Raw genomic sequence first — 13,722 nt, 5'->3', positions numbered from 1 at the left:
ATTTGCGTGTCTGGGTGCGTGTACGTGGACATGCGTGCCTGGGTGCATGTACGTGTACTTGCGTGTCAGGGTGTGTGTACGTGTATTTGAATGCCAGGGTGTGTGGTAAAAGTGCTTCACAATACCACAGGCATACCGTTTTTCTCGTAGAACTTAATGCTGTCAATCACAATTCTTGACACTGCATTGTTACGAATTATTCCCTCGATAATGACCTATAAACGCAATAGAAGTTTCACACTATTACACCTATTACAGATTGGATTGCACTCAAAGTATTATGTCTTCGCGGTTTTTTTTTCTCACCTTTTCCCGATCAGCATCAACCCGAAGTCGAGATGAGTTCCAACTTAAAGGCCAATAAATGCTCTCGTCGAATACAGACAGCAGTGTGGCATTTCCTACCTTCACCCTCAACTCCTCATTTTTTTCATAACTATTACTGAACAAGTAATAGGAGAGGACAAGATCTCCATGACCCGTGAAGTTGGGGTAAATTAGCTGCCCATTGCGAAAGAAGGTCGTGTAGTTACCTGAGGGATGTGATAATTTAGTTTAAATCTTATGTACAGACAATTTTTAGTAGTGTTTCGACATTGCTTCCGTTGCTCTTAACACTATTAACAATCCGGTGTCCGTAAAGGGCCCCTCTCGGGAAGGAGAGGGGTGGGGGTGGGGGGGTGACGCTACAGAGACTGGGGTCACAGCCACGCCCCTAATGGCCATTTACATATAACTTTAAAGAAAAGAAGCACGGGTGCCGTGGTGTATTCTCGACGCTGTGGAAAAGGTTCCAGTCCTGGCCTATGACTGGGGATTTTTTCCAGGTTCCTGCCTTGATTCGAATTTGTGTTACAAGTGAGTTGAGTTATTCTCTTGTGTTTCCTGGACACTAGACCGGAGGTCCTGTCTCTTCAAGCTGCACTGCCTTAACCTTAAACACGAAGGCGCGGTATAAAAGGCCGCTTCCCAGGGAAGCATCGGCTCATTTGTCAATCAACCGCCGTGGAGTGAGGATCAAATTCAAGATGGCGGCAAAAATCAAGTACAAAATGCAGAGGGGAGAGGTTTCAAAGCGCTTCCTGATTTATAAAAATGCCAATTCTACCTTCCAGCCCGATAGAATGTGTAAATAAGGAAACTCAGTAGAAATAAAGCTGCGAAACCATCGTGATTTACGAAAAAAAACTAGCAAACGCATGAACAGATTGCAAACCTCGAAAAAGGTGAGTTTTTTATGCCTAAAATGTACTTTTCATATCTTTAAAACTTAGAAAACAGGATTTGAATCTATTATATATAACTTCTAATTATATGATTTCATCCTAGCTATACCCAAGAAGCAAGTCATAGTGACATCTGAATAATCAGCAAGATATATTCCTCAAGAAAAAGCAGATACATAGAAATATACAGTCTTACATTTTTCCTGTGATTTTAAATCATAAACATTCCTTTTATAAAGGAAACATGTTCCGTTGCTTTAAAATTGATTTATGTGTTACTGAAGTGTTTAGCTATCGTCATATTTTAAAAACTGCATAATAAATTATACTTTTGAATAAACCCAAATGCATTGTATTTTATCCATTCAGTTCAAGACTTCTTATTCTTACAGTAAAAGCAAGTATAGATAAAGGAGGATATCCATTGAATGAAAACAGTAAAAGCCATGTCTTTATTTTGTATAATTTAACTTATAAATATAAAACATATGTTTGGGTAAACCTTTTATAAAACTTAGGATCCAGACCCTTTTTCGACAAATAGAAACACATAGCTAATTCAATTGTTATTATTTGTAGTCATCATAGATTGCAAGATAAGAACAAAATACTATACAGGTGCATTCTGATCTAAAAAGTAGAAAGATAGACTCAATTATGGCTCCAACTCACTTAGATAGATATCAGGCATTTCTTTAGTAGCCCTTCAGTTGTTTGGTGTACATATATGTGTAAGTATACAAGCTGGGACATTGTACAAAGGGTTATTTGCTGTTTCTGTGAGCCAGTTATGCACTATAAAAACAAATATCGAAACAGATACTTTCTTTTATTGTATACCACTCCCTTGTTTTGTACAGTCAAATAGTAAGTGTTGCATTTTATTGGGACATAACTAAGCCCTACTTTTAACCCTGCATCTGATAAATTAGCAAGAGGGCACAATGGTCTAATGACCAGTGCTCTCCAAGAAATCAAGTTGACTGCACTATACTCCCTATTCAAACAGGTGTACCTAGTACTCTGTTGAGTATACTTATAAATGACAGACAGGGTGAGGGTAAGTTGACAAATTCTCTTAGCCTTTCTTCATCTTCTGGATCAAGAAATCTGGTACTAACAGCAGGATGGCACCAGAGAAAGGACCCAAGGTAATAACCACCCTAGATAATGTAATATCAGAGTTTCACTTGCACATTCCCTGGATGCCGGTGAAATATCCTATGAAACTGGGGTTAGTTGCCGAAGCCTGATTGTGGTAATAATGTATTGATCAACTATTAATTTGGTAAAAGGATAATAAAGATAAATCTTGACAAATTGACTTTCTGTCAAAGCAGATGGGAAAGGCGGGATATTTGAAATCGCGCCGTAAATGTAGGAATTCAAAGCCAAATATGCATTTCTCGCTGCCAAGAAAGGCTTGAAGTACAAATCAAACATATCTTTTCTTTCATTTGGGGAATAGTTTATTCGTTTGATATCATATCTTTAGATTTGGGGGCATTCTTTCTTGACTGGGCTTGTAACGAAAATGGCCGCCATATTGAAATTTCTCTCAATTTGGAAAATGGGGGCGGGGCTTAGGCCCTTTTATACCGAACCTTCGTGTTTAATCGAAGGGACGTAAAAGAACCACTGGGGACGCAATACACTCTCTGCCAGTGACCACCCCCAGTAAGAGCGCTTACTAACAATACTAACAAGGGGGCACTTGATGTGAAAGGCGTACAAAGGTACGGCCCATTCCCCCTGCGGCCCCTAAAGACGTTACGGCACTGGCAGCGACTCCTATATAAATCTCATCCATGGGTCTATGATCGTGTGCCCCCTTACAGGGGTCCATGATCGTGCATCCCCCATTGGATGGGTCTATGATCGTGTGTCCCCCCTTGGATAATTCTATGATCTAGTGCCCCCCCTTTGATGGGTCTATGATCCAGTGTCCCCCCTTTGATGTATCTATGATCGTGTACCCTCCCTTGCATGGGTCCATGATCGCCCCCCCCCCATCTTGGATGGGAATACGAACGTGTGTTCCCCTCCCTTGGATAAGTCTATGATCGTGTTTCCCCTATCCTTGGATGGATCTATGATCGTATGTCCCCCCCCTTGAAGGGGTCTATCATCGTGTGTTCCCCTTGGATGGGAATGCGATCGTGTGTTTCCCTCCCTTGGATGGGTCTATCATAGTGCGTTCCCCCTTGGATGGGTCTATAATCGTGCCCCTCCCCCCTTGGATGGGTCTATGATCGTGTATCCCCCTTGGATGGGTCTATGATAGTGCCCCTTCCCCCTTGGATGGGGCTATGATCGTGTGTCCACCCTTGGATGGGGCTATGATCGTGCCCCTACCCCCCTTGGATGGGTCTATGATCGTGCCCTTCCCCCCTTGGATGGGTCTATGATCGTGCCCCTCCCCCATTGGATGGGTCTATGATCGTGCCCCTCCCCCTTGGATGGAGCTATGATCGTGCCCCTACCCCCCTTGGATGGGTCTACAGTGAGGAACATTACCATTTTTGGTTATATTTGATAAACAATCTGATTAACCAATCAGAGATGAGTATTACTATGCCAAGTCTCACGCGGACACGCCTCAACTCAGAGTGGGAAAACAAAATGGCGGTTCCGTCGAATCGGGAAAATCATGTTGAACGCCGCTTTTTAACTCTCTGCTAGCAGTGATTTCTTCTTATCTGTTTAAGCAGGGATTTCACTGACTCAGTGCGTCAGATATATCCTATTTGTGTTGTTTCTCATCGGCAACAGACCTCATTTGCAGGGTTATTTTTACGACTTCACCGAATCGTACTGTAATGAACGCGGAAGGGTAAGCCACTGCTAGCAGGCTATAACATGGATCACCAATTATCTAGTTGTACGTTTCATCAAGTCATACAAATGCACAAAATTTCCCTGGATTTATCTTGCTTTCGCACTCGGAATGAAGACACTCCAAGAAAAATTTTAGCTGGGATATTGAAACTAAAATGAATCTTATACAGAATGGCAGCGAGTCTTATTAAAAAAAATGAAGCTAAATCGTATACAGATTGGCCGCGAGTCACTGTTTATTGTATGCAATTTAAAGACACTACATGAAAGTACTGTTTAAATGTTTATATTTGATCCTGGAATAAATAGATTTGCTAGGATCAGTAAATCTCAGGGATGGCAGTCATTATTCATTGCTGCATTAGTTTGCTATTACTCGTTGTAAAAAAAAGTCCTTACCACAAATGCTCACATTTTGGCTTATTTTTATAAATGGATTCTAGAGGGGGCACTTGTTTAAGGGGCTATGTAATGTGCTTATTCAATGAGGGGTGTATGTATACCTCGGTGTCAGAACCATCCCCAAAGGACTTCATTGTATCCAGCTCTGTTTTCATCATGATTCATTTTATCAAAAAAAGAAAGTTTTGTGACACAAATCGTGCTTAATACACAGGTTCTAACACCAAGTTAGAGCCATTGAGGGGGTATTTCATTGTGTGTGCAGACAAATGGAAAAAGGCATAAAGTGTAAACTAGGGTGAGGAAAAGGCATGGTAAGGGCAAAGGGGTAGTGACTAAGGGTATGTCCAATTGGGGGTGCTGACAATGGTTGTGAAGATAAAGTAAACTTGTACCATGTTTGATTACTAGGCTTGGAGATAATAGGAGAATGGGAGTATAGTCATACCCTGGGTACCAGAGGCTCCAAGCTTCACTAGAGCAGATATCATATGGAAAATATCCATTCATATTTGGTGATACTTCAGGTTTATTTTTTTTCTCGCCAGTCTCTATTATATGCACAAAGAGGGCTATTTTATGATGTGTGCAGACAAATAGGAAAAGGCATAGAGTGTAAAATTAAAGGTTGAGAAATGCATGGTAAGGGGAGTGAGGTTGTGATGACTGAGGGCATGTCACATGTGGTGTGCTCACACAAGGTGCAAAGACAAGGAAGTAAAATTGTACCGGGTTTGATGACTAGGGCCTTGGAGGTGAGGAGGATAGAGTTTTTTTTTATAAAAGGGAATAAAAATAAATTAAATTTGATAAGCAAATTTTCCTTCTAAAACTTTTTTACGGGACTGGCAAGTTTCAAGCTTTTGTATGATTTACGAATAGAACTCAGATTTGGGTTACTTTTTTCGGGGAAAGGGGGGGGCTATCTATTCTTGGTGGAGTTTTGGGTATAGAGTTCAGATGCTGGTATATTCTTAGGGGTGGCGCGGTTCCATTCTTTTGGGGGCATAAAATGTTCGTATCTGTCGGAACCAACAGTCATGTTTACAGCTAGAGTGCCCCCCCCCCCCCCCCCATGTTGTTGTGGTGGTCGCAGGGCAAGGCATTTAGCTAAAGAATGATAAGAAGCGAACCCCCGAGAGACAAGGGTAGGGTAAAATGCTTTTCGGCTAAATGTTGACACTAATTTTCATACCTATTCTTCGGCGATTTTTCCCTGTTGTATAGACGTTTGGCCTTGACTCGCACTTTCGTCCTCACAATTCAACCTCCGCTCTCCTCAACTTTCACCATACCCTGTGGGCACTCGTTTCGGCTTGTGGTTAAAATTGTTTTAGTATGCCATGATCCTCATTTATCCTAGTTTAGTCCTGTCAAGGTTCTAAGCCGTAGAATTTGGTCCATCACACTCATATTTCTCTTTTTCTAAACGTAAACATTACGGCAGTCTCCAATAAAGGCGCTCAATTTGAAAAGGTTTCCCAAACGATATTTTACTTTCGAGCACAGGAACTCATCAATCAAATATCAAACTTGGTATAGAGCAGGATATTTTGCTGTTTTGGTCGCTTTTTGCGATGCGACGTCTCGCTAACAACACAAATTCAAGTTTCAAACTCCGCGCGGCCATTTTGAATATTTGCATAATAAGTAGGTAAATCGATATAACCAAAAATAGTAATGTACGGCACTGGTCTATGATCGTGCCCCTCCCCCTTGAATGGGTCTATGATCGTGCCCCTCCCCCATTGGATGGGTCTATGATCGTGCCCCTCCCCCCTTGGATGGAGCTATGATCGTGCCCCTACCCCCTTGGATGGGTCTATGATCGTGCCCCTTCCCCCTTGGATGGGTCTATATCGTGCCTCTCCCCCATTGGATGGGTCTATGATCGTGCCCCTCCCTCCTTGGATGGGTCTATGATCGTGCCCCTCCCCCCTTGGATGGGTCTATGATCGTGCCCCTCCCCCATTGGATGGGTCTATGATCGTGTGTCCCCCCTTGGATGGGTCTATGATCGTGCCCCTCCCCCCTTGGATGGGTCTATGATCGTGTGTCTCCCCTTTGATGGGTCTATGATCGTGTGTCTCCCCTTGGATGGGTCTATGATCGTGTATCTCCCCTTGGATGGGTCTATGATCGTGCCCCTCCCCCCTTGGATGGGTCTTTGATAGTGCCCCTCCCCCCTTGGATGGGTCTATGATCGTGTGTTCCCCCTTGGATGGGTCTATGATCGGGCCCCTCCCCCTTGGATGGGTCTATGATCGTGTGTGAGCATTGAAAACAGTGCTTACCATGTTGCTAAATCCCAAGGACCAAAGAAATTTCAGATTTGATGTCTTTATGTAAAGATGCTCAATAAAGAAGATGGTAGTAATTTAAAGTGTTGCACGGATATCTCATAAGTTTGGATGCCGAGGAGGTGCCACAGTGTTTTTGTCTTTGTTTTTTTTTCTTTCTTCCTTTTTCGTTTTTATTTTCACCGTTTGCGATTTTAAGTGCTGTTTAGCGATTTTGCTTCTTTTGATTTGCTTTATGTTTTTAATCCGTTTGGGTTTTTAATTTGCCCGATTGCAAAACTTTTATGTCTGTTTAGCTTGCGAACCATTTATGGTGAAAACATCCTGGCTTAAAACATGATTGCTCGCTTACCGTGCTGTTCTGAAATCAAGATCCATTTATCCGTGGCATTTACTGGATGGTGCCATCCACAAAAATCCTTGTTGAATTCACAGGACAGTGAGACTACTCCTAGAGTATAGAAAAACTAGAAATGAAATTCAAGACAAACGAAAAAGCACATTTAGAAACTACAATATCACAGAATAAATGAAAATCAAGACAAACAAGTAGAACCCACAGTATCACCTTGAATTAACAGAACTTTCAGAAGCAGTAACAGCAACGACCACGCCATGATGCGCTTTGCAAACCATGAATGTTTTTCCTCTTCTTTCCTCTTTTCCTTTCTTTTAACTTTGACACTCGTTGTCAAATGGCATCCGAAAGAGTATAACGAGCCCACACTCTCGAAAATTTGACCGAGCCCCCTGTGGAGATCGTTGCTTTTAAGCATCGATTAGGGACGAGTCGATTATGCTAGCATAATTTCTGGCATAATTGCGCAAAACAAGCATAATTTTTAGCGGAGCCCCTGCGGAGCCCCATAGTCATAGCTATACAATAAAGCTTTCGTGGTCATGATGGGATTCCTGTGATTTACCGGCGTTTGCTGTTACTCGCTCTCTGATTGGTCGAAAATTGAAAGGCGCCAAAGTGGGAACAACGCGCGCGTAAAGAATTTTTTTCAATTTACTCGTCGTTTGCTAAACAAACTTATACAGTTATAGTACTTTAAAACATTGTGGAAATAGACAAATGTTAATACAGTCTTCTAAGGTTAACTTCATGCCTTAATTAAGAGAGGTGAACTTATAAAAGGCGAAAGCATTCAAGAAACCCTGGCAATTGGTACAGTACAGAACTACGGATTGGGAGTGTTGTTTTTAACTCTAAATGGGAAACCGAAAGACGATGACTCAACCTTAAAGGGATTTGTCGAGATGAAGTAGTATAGGTTATTGAATATATAGACTCTCTTGAACCTGGCATGGATAAGTGTGGTTAAGGTAAATACAAAAGTTTTTATCGGCAGAATGCTTTCGTTTGTTCTGTTTGCGGTATAGAAGAAAGGAGCAATTTCATGGCCTTGCTACGCGCCAAGACTGATCCTATTTTGAGAGTCACTTAAAAGGCGCAAATAATACTAAAGTATACTTCGCCTGGCATACAGAACGAGCTTATTGACATCTGCTCTAGTTTGCTGCGAGGATCATTAGTTGAGATGTGCAACAACGCCCCCTTCTTTGCATTTTTCGCTGAGGACGCCACAGACTACTCGACAATAGAGGATATATCTATTTGCGTTCGTTTTTTTGCAGTGAAATGGAGACAATTTAGTAGACGTACTAATTTTATAAGATAAAATTATTAATAAGTCTAATGAATATAATGAAAATAAATAAAATTGAAAAGAGGCTAAGTGACAAGACCTGTTCGTGTCAATCTCCTAAATGAACAAACCTATTTTGTCCAAACTCGCGTTAATTCAACGAATATTGATGAATATAAACGGTAATATATATCTCCTTTTCTATGTTAAGATATATTAATTTTAGTGTCAATAATAGACGTACTTTGAAAGGGAACTTCCTGTTTACTTTTTGCATTATCGGTACTCGCAGGGTGTATAAACTTACTTTTTGTACTATCGGTACTCACAGGGTGTATAACCTTACTTTATGCCTTCTCCCACAAGCGTCAATAACCTAAAAGGTGATGCACATCCTGAGCTCTGTTAACTGGGCAAGAACTACAGCGATAATTTGTTTGAATCTGGCTGGGAGTTTGACCTCATAGCCGCTTTAATCAGTTTATTACTGATTAACAATACAACTCAGATAATAAACTAGTGTTGTCTCTAATGACAAATAAATTCGCAAAAGCTAATAGAAATGGCCCAGTAAAGGTGAGGGCAACATAGACGCCAAAAGCGAGTGACAAAGGAAACGAGCCGCCCCACCACAGGCATGTGCAACACGAGAACCCAAGGAAATAAACACTACATAAAACGTAATTGCAATGATATTGGCCCGTGCCAAGATTTATTGCAAACATCTCACATATCCGTATAATTAAATCGAATGGTAAGGGAGTAGACTGCCCCTTGACAGCGATCCCCGGGTAGCTATTTCTATATGGGTGGGAGCTGACCCTTGCCAGCTCGAAACAAGAATTCTATGAGAAATTGGAGAGGTTGCTAATTCATCGAGTTCCAGGAAGAATGACTGACCCTTGACAGCCATAACCTTGAACTTGACGTTTGTTTAAATTTGTGCGAATGGGAGTGTGAGGCGAAAATAAGCAATTGCTCCACAAAGCCCCTGAGATGGGGCTGACCCTTGCTAGCCACACCCAAGGACTCCATGAGAAATTGGAAGCCAAATGTCTGTTAATGAGAGAATGAAGAGATACGGATGTACTTGAAAAATGCATTTGATTTCCACCGACCCATCGCTCTGATCTGGGCATCATACCACCCCAGTCCTGCTGCATGCGTAGCAGCACCGATACGAAAACAATGGCCCTTAAACCTGGAGGAATCAAGTCCACACTGCTTGAAAACCTCCGAGAGAAAGTTGACAAAATTATTCCTAGAGACAGGCACTCCATTGGAGGTCAAGAAAAGGGCCCCAGGGCGTTTATCTCTAATATTCAGATACTGAGCCAAAGCTTCCCAACGGGCAGCAAGTAGTTTGCCGTTTGAGAATTAAAGAGAAGGGGGTTTTGTTAAATGCATGCTTGAATTTGACGAATGTGAGCTTGAAAGCATGGAGTGAAGTGTTGTCATCCTGTAACCTAGTTAAATGCTGAATTTGCAGAGGTTTTTTTCAACCTTGTCAACTGGCAACCTAGCCGACATTTCAACTGTGTCAAGTTCAATTCCCAAGAATGAAAGAGTGGTTGATGGACCGCATGTCTTGTCTTGTGCAATGGGAACGCCAAGATAAGAGCAAGTGTCAAGAAATATGCTTAACTGCTTCTGGCATAATGCAAAGGAAGGAGCCACAATAAGAAAGTCATCCAACAGATGAGTAATATGTGGGATGCTAAGTTTGTTTCTTGCAATCCACTCAAGTACTGTGCTGAAAGTTTAAAAGGTTTTGCATGAGCTGGAGCAACCCATAGGCATGCACCGATCGTTATAGTAATTACCCTTCCAATTAATACCTAGTAGGCTATAATCATCGGGTCTTATAGGGATGAGCCTGAAAGCAGGGTGTATAACCTTACTTTTTGTACTATCGGTACTCACAGGGTGTATAACCTTACTTTTTGTACTGTCGGTACTCAAAGGGTGTATAACCTTACTTTTTGTACTATCGGTACTCACAGGGTGTATAACCTTACTTTTTGTACTTTCGGTACTCATAGGGTGTATAACCTTACTTTTTGTACCATCGGTACTCATAGGGTGTATAACCTTACTTTTTGTACTTTCGGTACTCATAGGGTGTATAACCTTACTTTTTGTACCATCGGTACTCATAGGGTGTATATAGTTAGGATCTCATTGTGTCTTAGGAAGTCTGACAAGAAGTTGTTCGGCCCATGTAAGACACCTCTGCGGTGCATAGGCAAATTTACAGCTGATCACAGTGATAAGTTATGTCAAGAAGACATTTACATTGTGCCAGGATTGGAACAGCCCCTTCTTGGAAGGAAGACATACATTCATCTAGGCCTTGTCTCAAGAGTAAATTCGGTTGAAACAGAGTCCCTCAACCAAATCCCCTACAAGAAGAAGTTCCCCAAGCTATTTTCTGGATTAGGATGTATCGAAGGTGACTATGTCATTAAAGATGATGAGACTATTGAACCATATAACCTCACTACAACCAGACGAATCCCAATTCCACTGCTCCCTAAAGTGAAAAGTGAGATAAAGAGCCAATGGAAAGCTTAGGAGTTATTGAGAAGGTAAATGAGCCAACTAAATGGTGCTCCCCCATGGTTTTCGTTCCCAAGAAGGGTGGGTCATCGTTGAGAATCTGTGGAGATTTTGTAAAATTAAATGAAGCGGTGCAAAGGGAAGTTCACCCAATGTTCACCACTGATAAAACCTTAGCAAAGCTTTCAGGCGCTAAAGTAATTTCCAAGCTTGACGTAAATAGTGGATTTTGGCAAATAAAGCTAAGTGAAAATTAAAAGCTTCTAACCACATTTGTTACCCCGTGGGGAAGATATTGTTACAAAAGATTACCTTTTGCTTTTTTTTCTCTGCAAGCAAGCATTTCCGAAAATGTATGCAGCGCATACTGGAGGGACGGACTGGGCAAGTCTGTCAGGTTGATGATATTCTAGTGTTTGGAGCCAGTCAGACTGAGCATGACGAGAGGTTGAATGCTGTTTTAGAGAGTTTTAGAGCGATATAGCCCTCATATTAGAGAAATGTGTATTTTCTCAGGAACGAGTTCCTTGGTCATGTGGTTAGCAAGGAAGGAATCCAGATTGATTCCTCTAAAGTAGAACTAAGCTGTCATAGCCTACTGACTTGGCAGAGTTGAGAAGATTCTTAGGAATGGTTAACCATTTGGCAAGTATGTTGTCAATCTTGCAGATATGACCAAGCCCCTTCGTGATATTCTGAACAAGGACAGTGCATGGTTATGGGGTGAGCCACAACAGAGATCGTTTGAGAACATAAAGCATGCACTGCGAGACTGAGCAACGCTATGCTCAAGTTAAAAAGGAAGCGCAACTACAGCAACTACATGGAGCTGTAGGAGGTTTTCAGATTACCTCATTGGTAAGAAAGTCCATATAGAAACTAATCACAAACTTTTTGTTGCTCTGTTAGGCTCAAAGAACCTGAATGAGATGCCACCCAGAATTCAGTGCATGAGAATACGGCTACCTAGGTTCGAATACACGATCTGCCATGTGCCAGGTAGACACTAGTTGTCGCCGACACACTCTCACGAGCACCCTTTAAGAAGTCACAAAATAAAGGCTTACAAGAGGAAGAAGTTGAGCTTTACGTAGACAGTGTGTGCTTAGTGAACTCCCAGCTAGCGACAAAAGGCTATATGAGATTCGTGATCGTCAAAAAGATTATGTTTGCCGATAGCTTGCAGTCTACTGTACGTCTACCTTAGTGCGTGGTCTACTGATGAAAGGTTCTAAGATTATCATCCCTGCGGCTATGCGTCTGGGCATTCTAGATCGAATCCATGAAGGACACCAAGGCATTGGTAAATGTCGTGCCCATGCTAGAGCATCTGTTTGGTTGCCTGGGTTCAGGACACAAATTGAAGACTTAGTAAATGGATGCATGCAATGTGTACAGTACAGAAACCTGAGATCACAACCGCTTATACCATCACCAGTGCCAAAACGCCATTGGCAAGTGATACTCACTCGATTGTGTTTGATTATTTTAGCAGATACATTGAGGTCCCACAGCTATCTGATTCACAGTCATCGCCTGTTACAATCAACCCTTTGAAGTCCATATTTTCTAGACATGGATCCCTCAAGTTGTGCGTCCGGATGGAGGTCCTCAATACAAGTCATTGGAGTTTGAGAAGTTTGCCCGAGACTGGGAATTCAGGCACATACTAAGCAGCCCAAGGTATGCACAATCAATCGGTGCAGTTGAGAGAACGGTACAAACTGCCAAGAACCTCATGAATAAGGAAAAGGATCCAGCTGTTGGATTACTCTCGATAGTGCCACACCTCTAGAAAATGGTTTCAGTCCTGCAGAGTTACTATTTGGTAGGGAGATTAGATCAAGAGTTCCTGTTGCAGAGGAAGAACTAGATCCATCTTGGCCTGACTTGGTAAAGGTCAGAGAGAGAGAGAGAAGGTAAAGAAGCAACAGCAAAAGGAACAATTTAACTCTAGACACAGAGCAAGGAAAAGTGCTAAGCTTCCCATTGGAGCTAACATGTGGGTTAGAGACATAACAGTTCCTGCAACCTTCACCAAAATGGCAGACACACCTCGATCCTATGTTGTCGCAAAATACAGAGGAACAATTAAGAGGAACAGGAAGTACCTTTGTGTGTTCAAGCCTAAGACTACTGTGCAAGTTAACAAGCAAGAAGATCGACATTCGAAGACAGAACCAGAACCAAGTGACACTCCAGTAGTAGCAGAGCAGCCTAGAGAACAGTCATATACTTTTAGGCCAGCTCGGCTGCCCCCCTGCCGCCCCCCCCCCCCCCATTCCTGTTCTCCAGCCGTTCTTCTCGGCGTGTTTCGCGCGGCCGAAGATAAAAGCACTGGATCCTCGAGCATGCGGCTAAATGTACTTAGTATGTAAAACTCGGGAACCTCGCAAGAGCAGCGATTTGATTGGTTGAGAAACCCGGTATAAAATACAAATACACCTACCTTGTAGGAGGTGGATATTTTCTTGCAACCCGAAATCAAGCAAAATGGCGGGTGTAACAGCCGATTTGCAAGTGTTTCCAAAAAGAAAATTGCTCTAAAGCTCGTTTTATGTACTAAAGCAATTATACCATTTTCATTTCGGAGGATAGTGGCTTTAAAAATAGCTAGATATTTTAGATATTATGTTTAAAGCCACTATCAATGGAAATGGTATAATTGTTAGATTTACCATAGGGATAAAATTTACTCCGCGCATTAGTTATAGTCGACGCCATCTTGAAACAAACACTTTTCAA

General features: G+C 42.0%; 1 protein-coding gene across 2 annotated transcripts in view; it reads right to left on the bottom strand.

Annotated features, from left to right (window-relative positions):
* LOC116614314 overlaps positions 1 to 13,722 on the bottom strand; it is a 66,644-nt gene that overhangs the window by 51,598 nt on the left and 1,324 nt on the right. For both annotated transcript variants that reach the window (XM_048733434.1, XM_048733435.1), the window contains exons 3-4: positions 307 to 533; positions 137 to 215 (exon numbers count right to left, since the gene is read on the bottom strand). In XM_048733434.1, coding sequence (XP_048589391.1) covers positions 137 to 215; positions 307 to 533 — 306 coding nt within the window. The remainder of the gene's footprint in view (positions 1 to 136; positions 216 to 306; positions 534 to 13,722) is intronic.

Source organism: Nematostella vectensis, chromosome 10 (genome assembly GCF_932526225.1).
Source record: "Nematostella vectensis chromosome 10, jaNemVect1.1, whole genome shotgun sequence".
Lineage (NCBI taxonomy): Eukaryota > Metazoa > Cnidaria > Anthozoa > Actiniaria > Edwardsiidae > Nematostella > Nematostella vectensis.
Note: the sequence above shows the minus strand (reverse complement) of the source record. Positions and strands in the feature narration are given on the sequence as shown.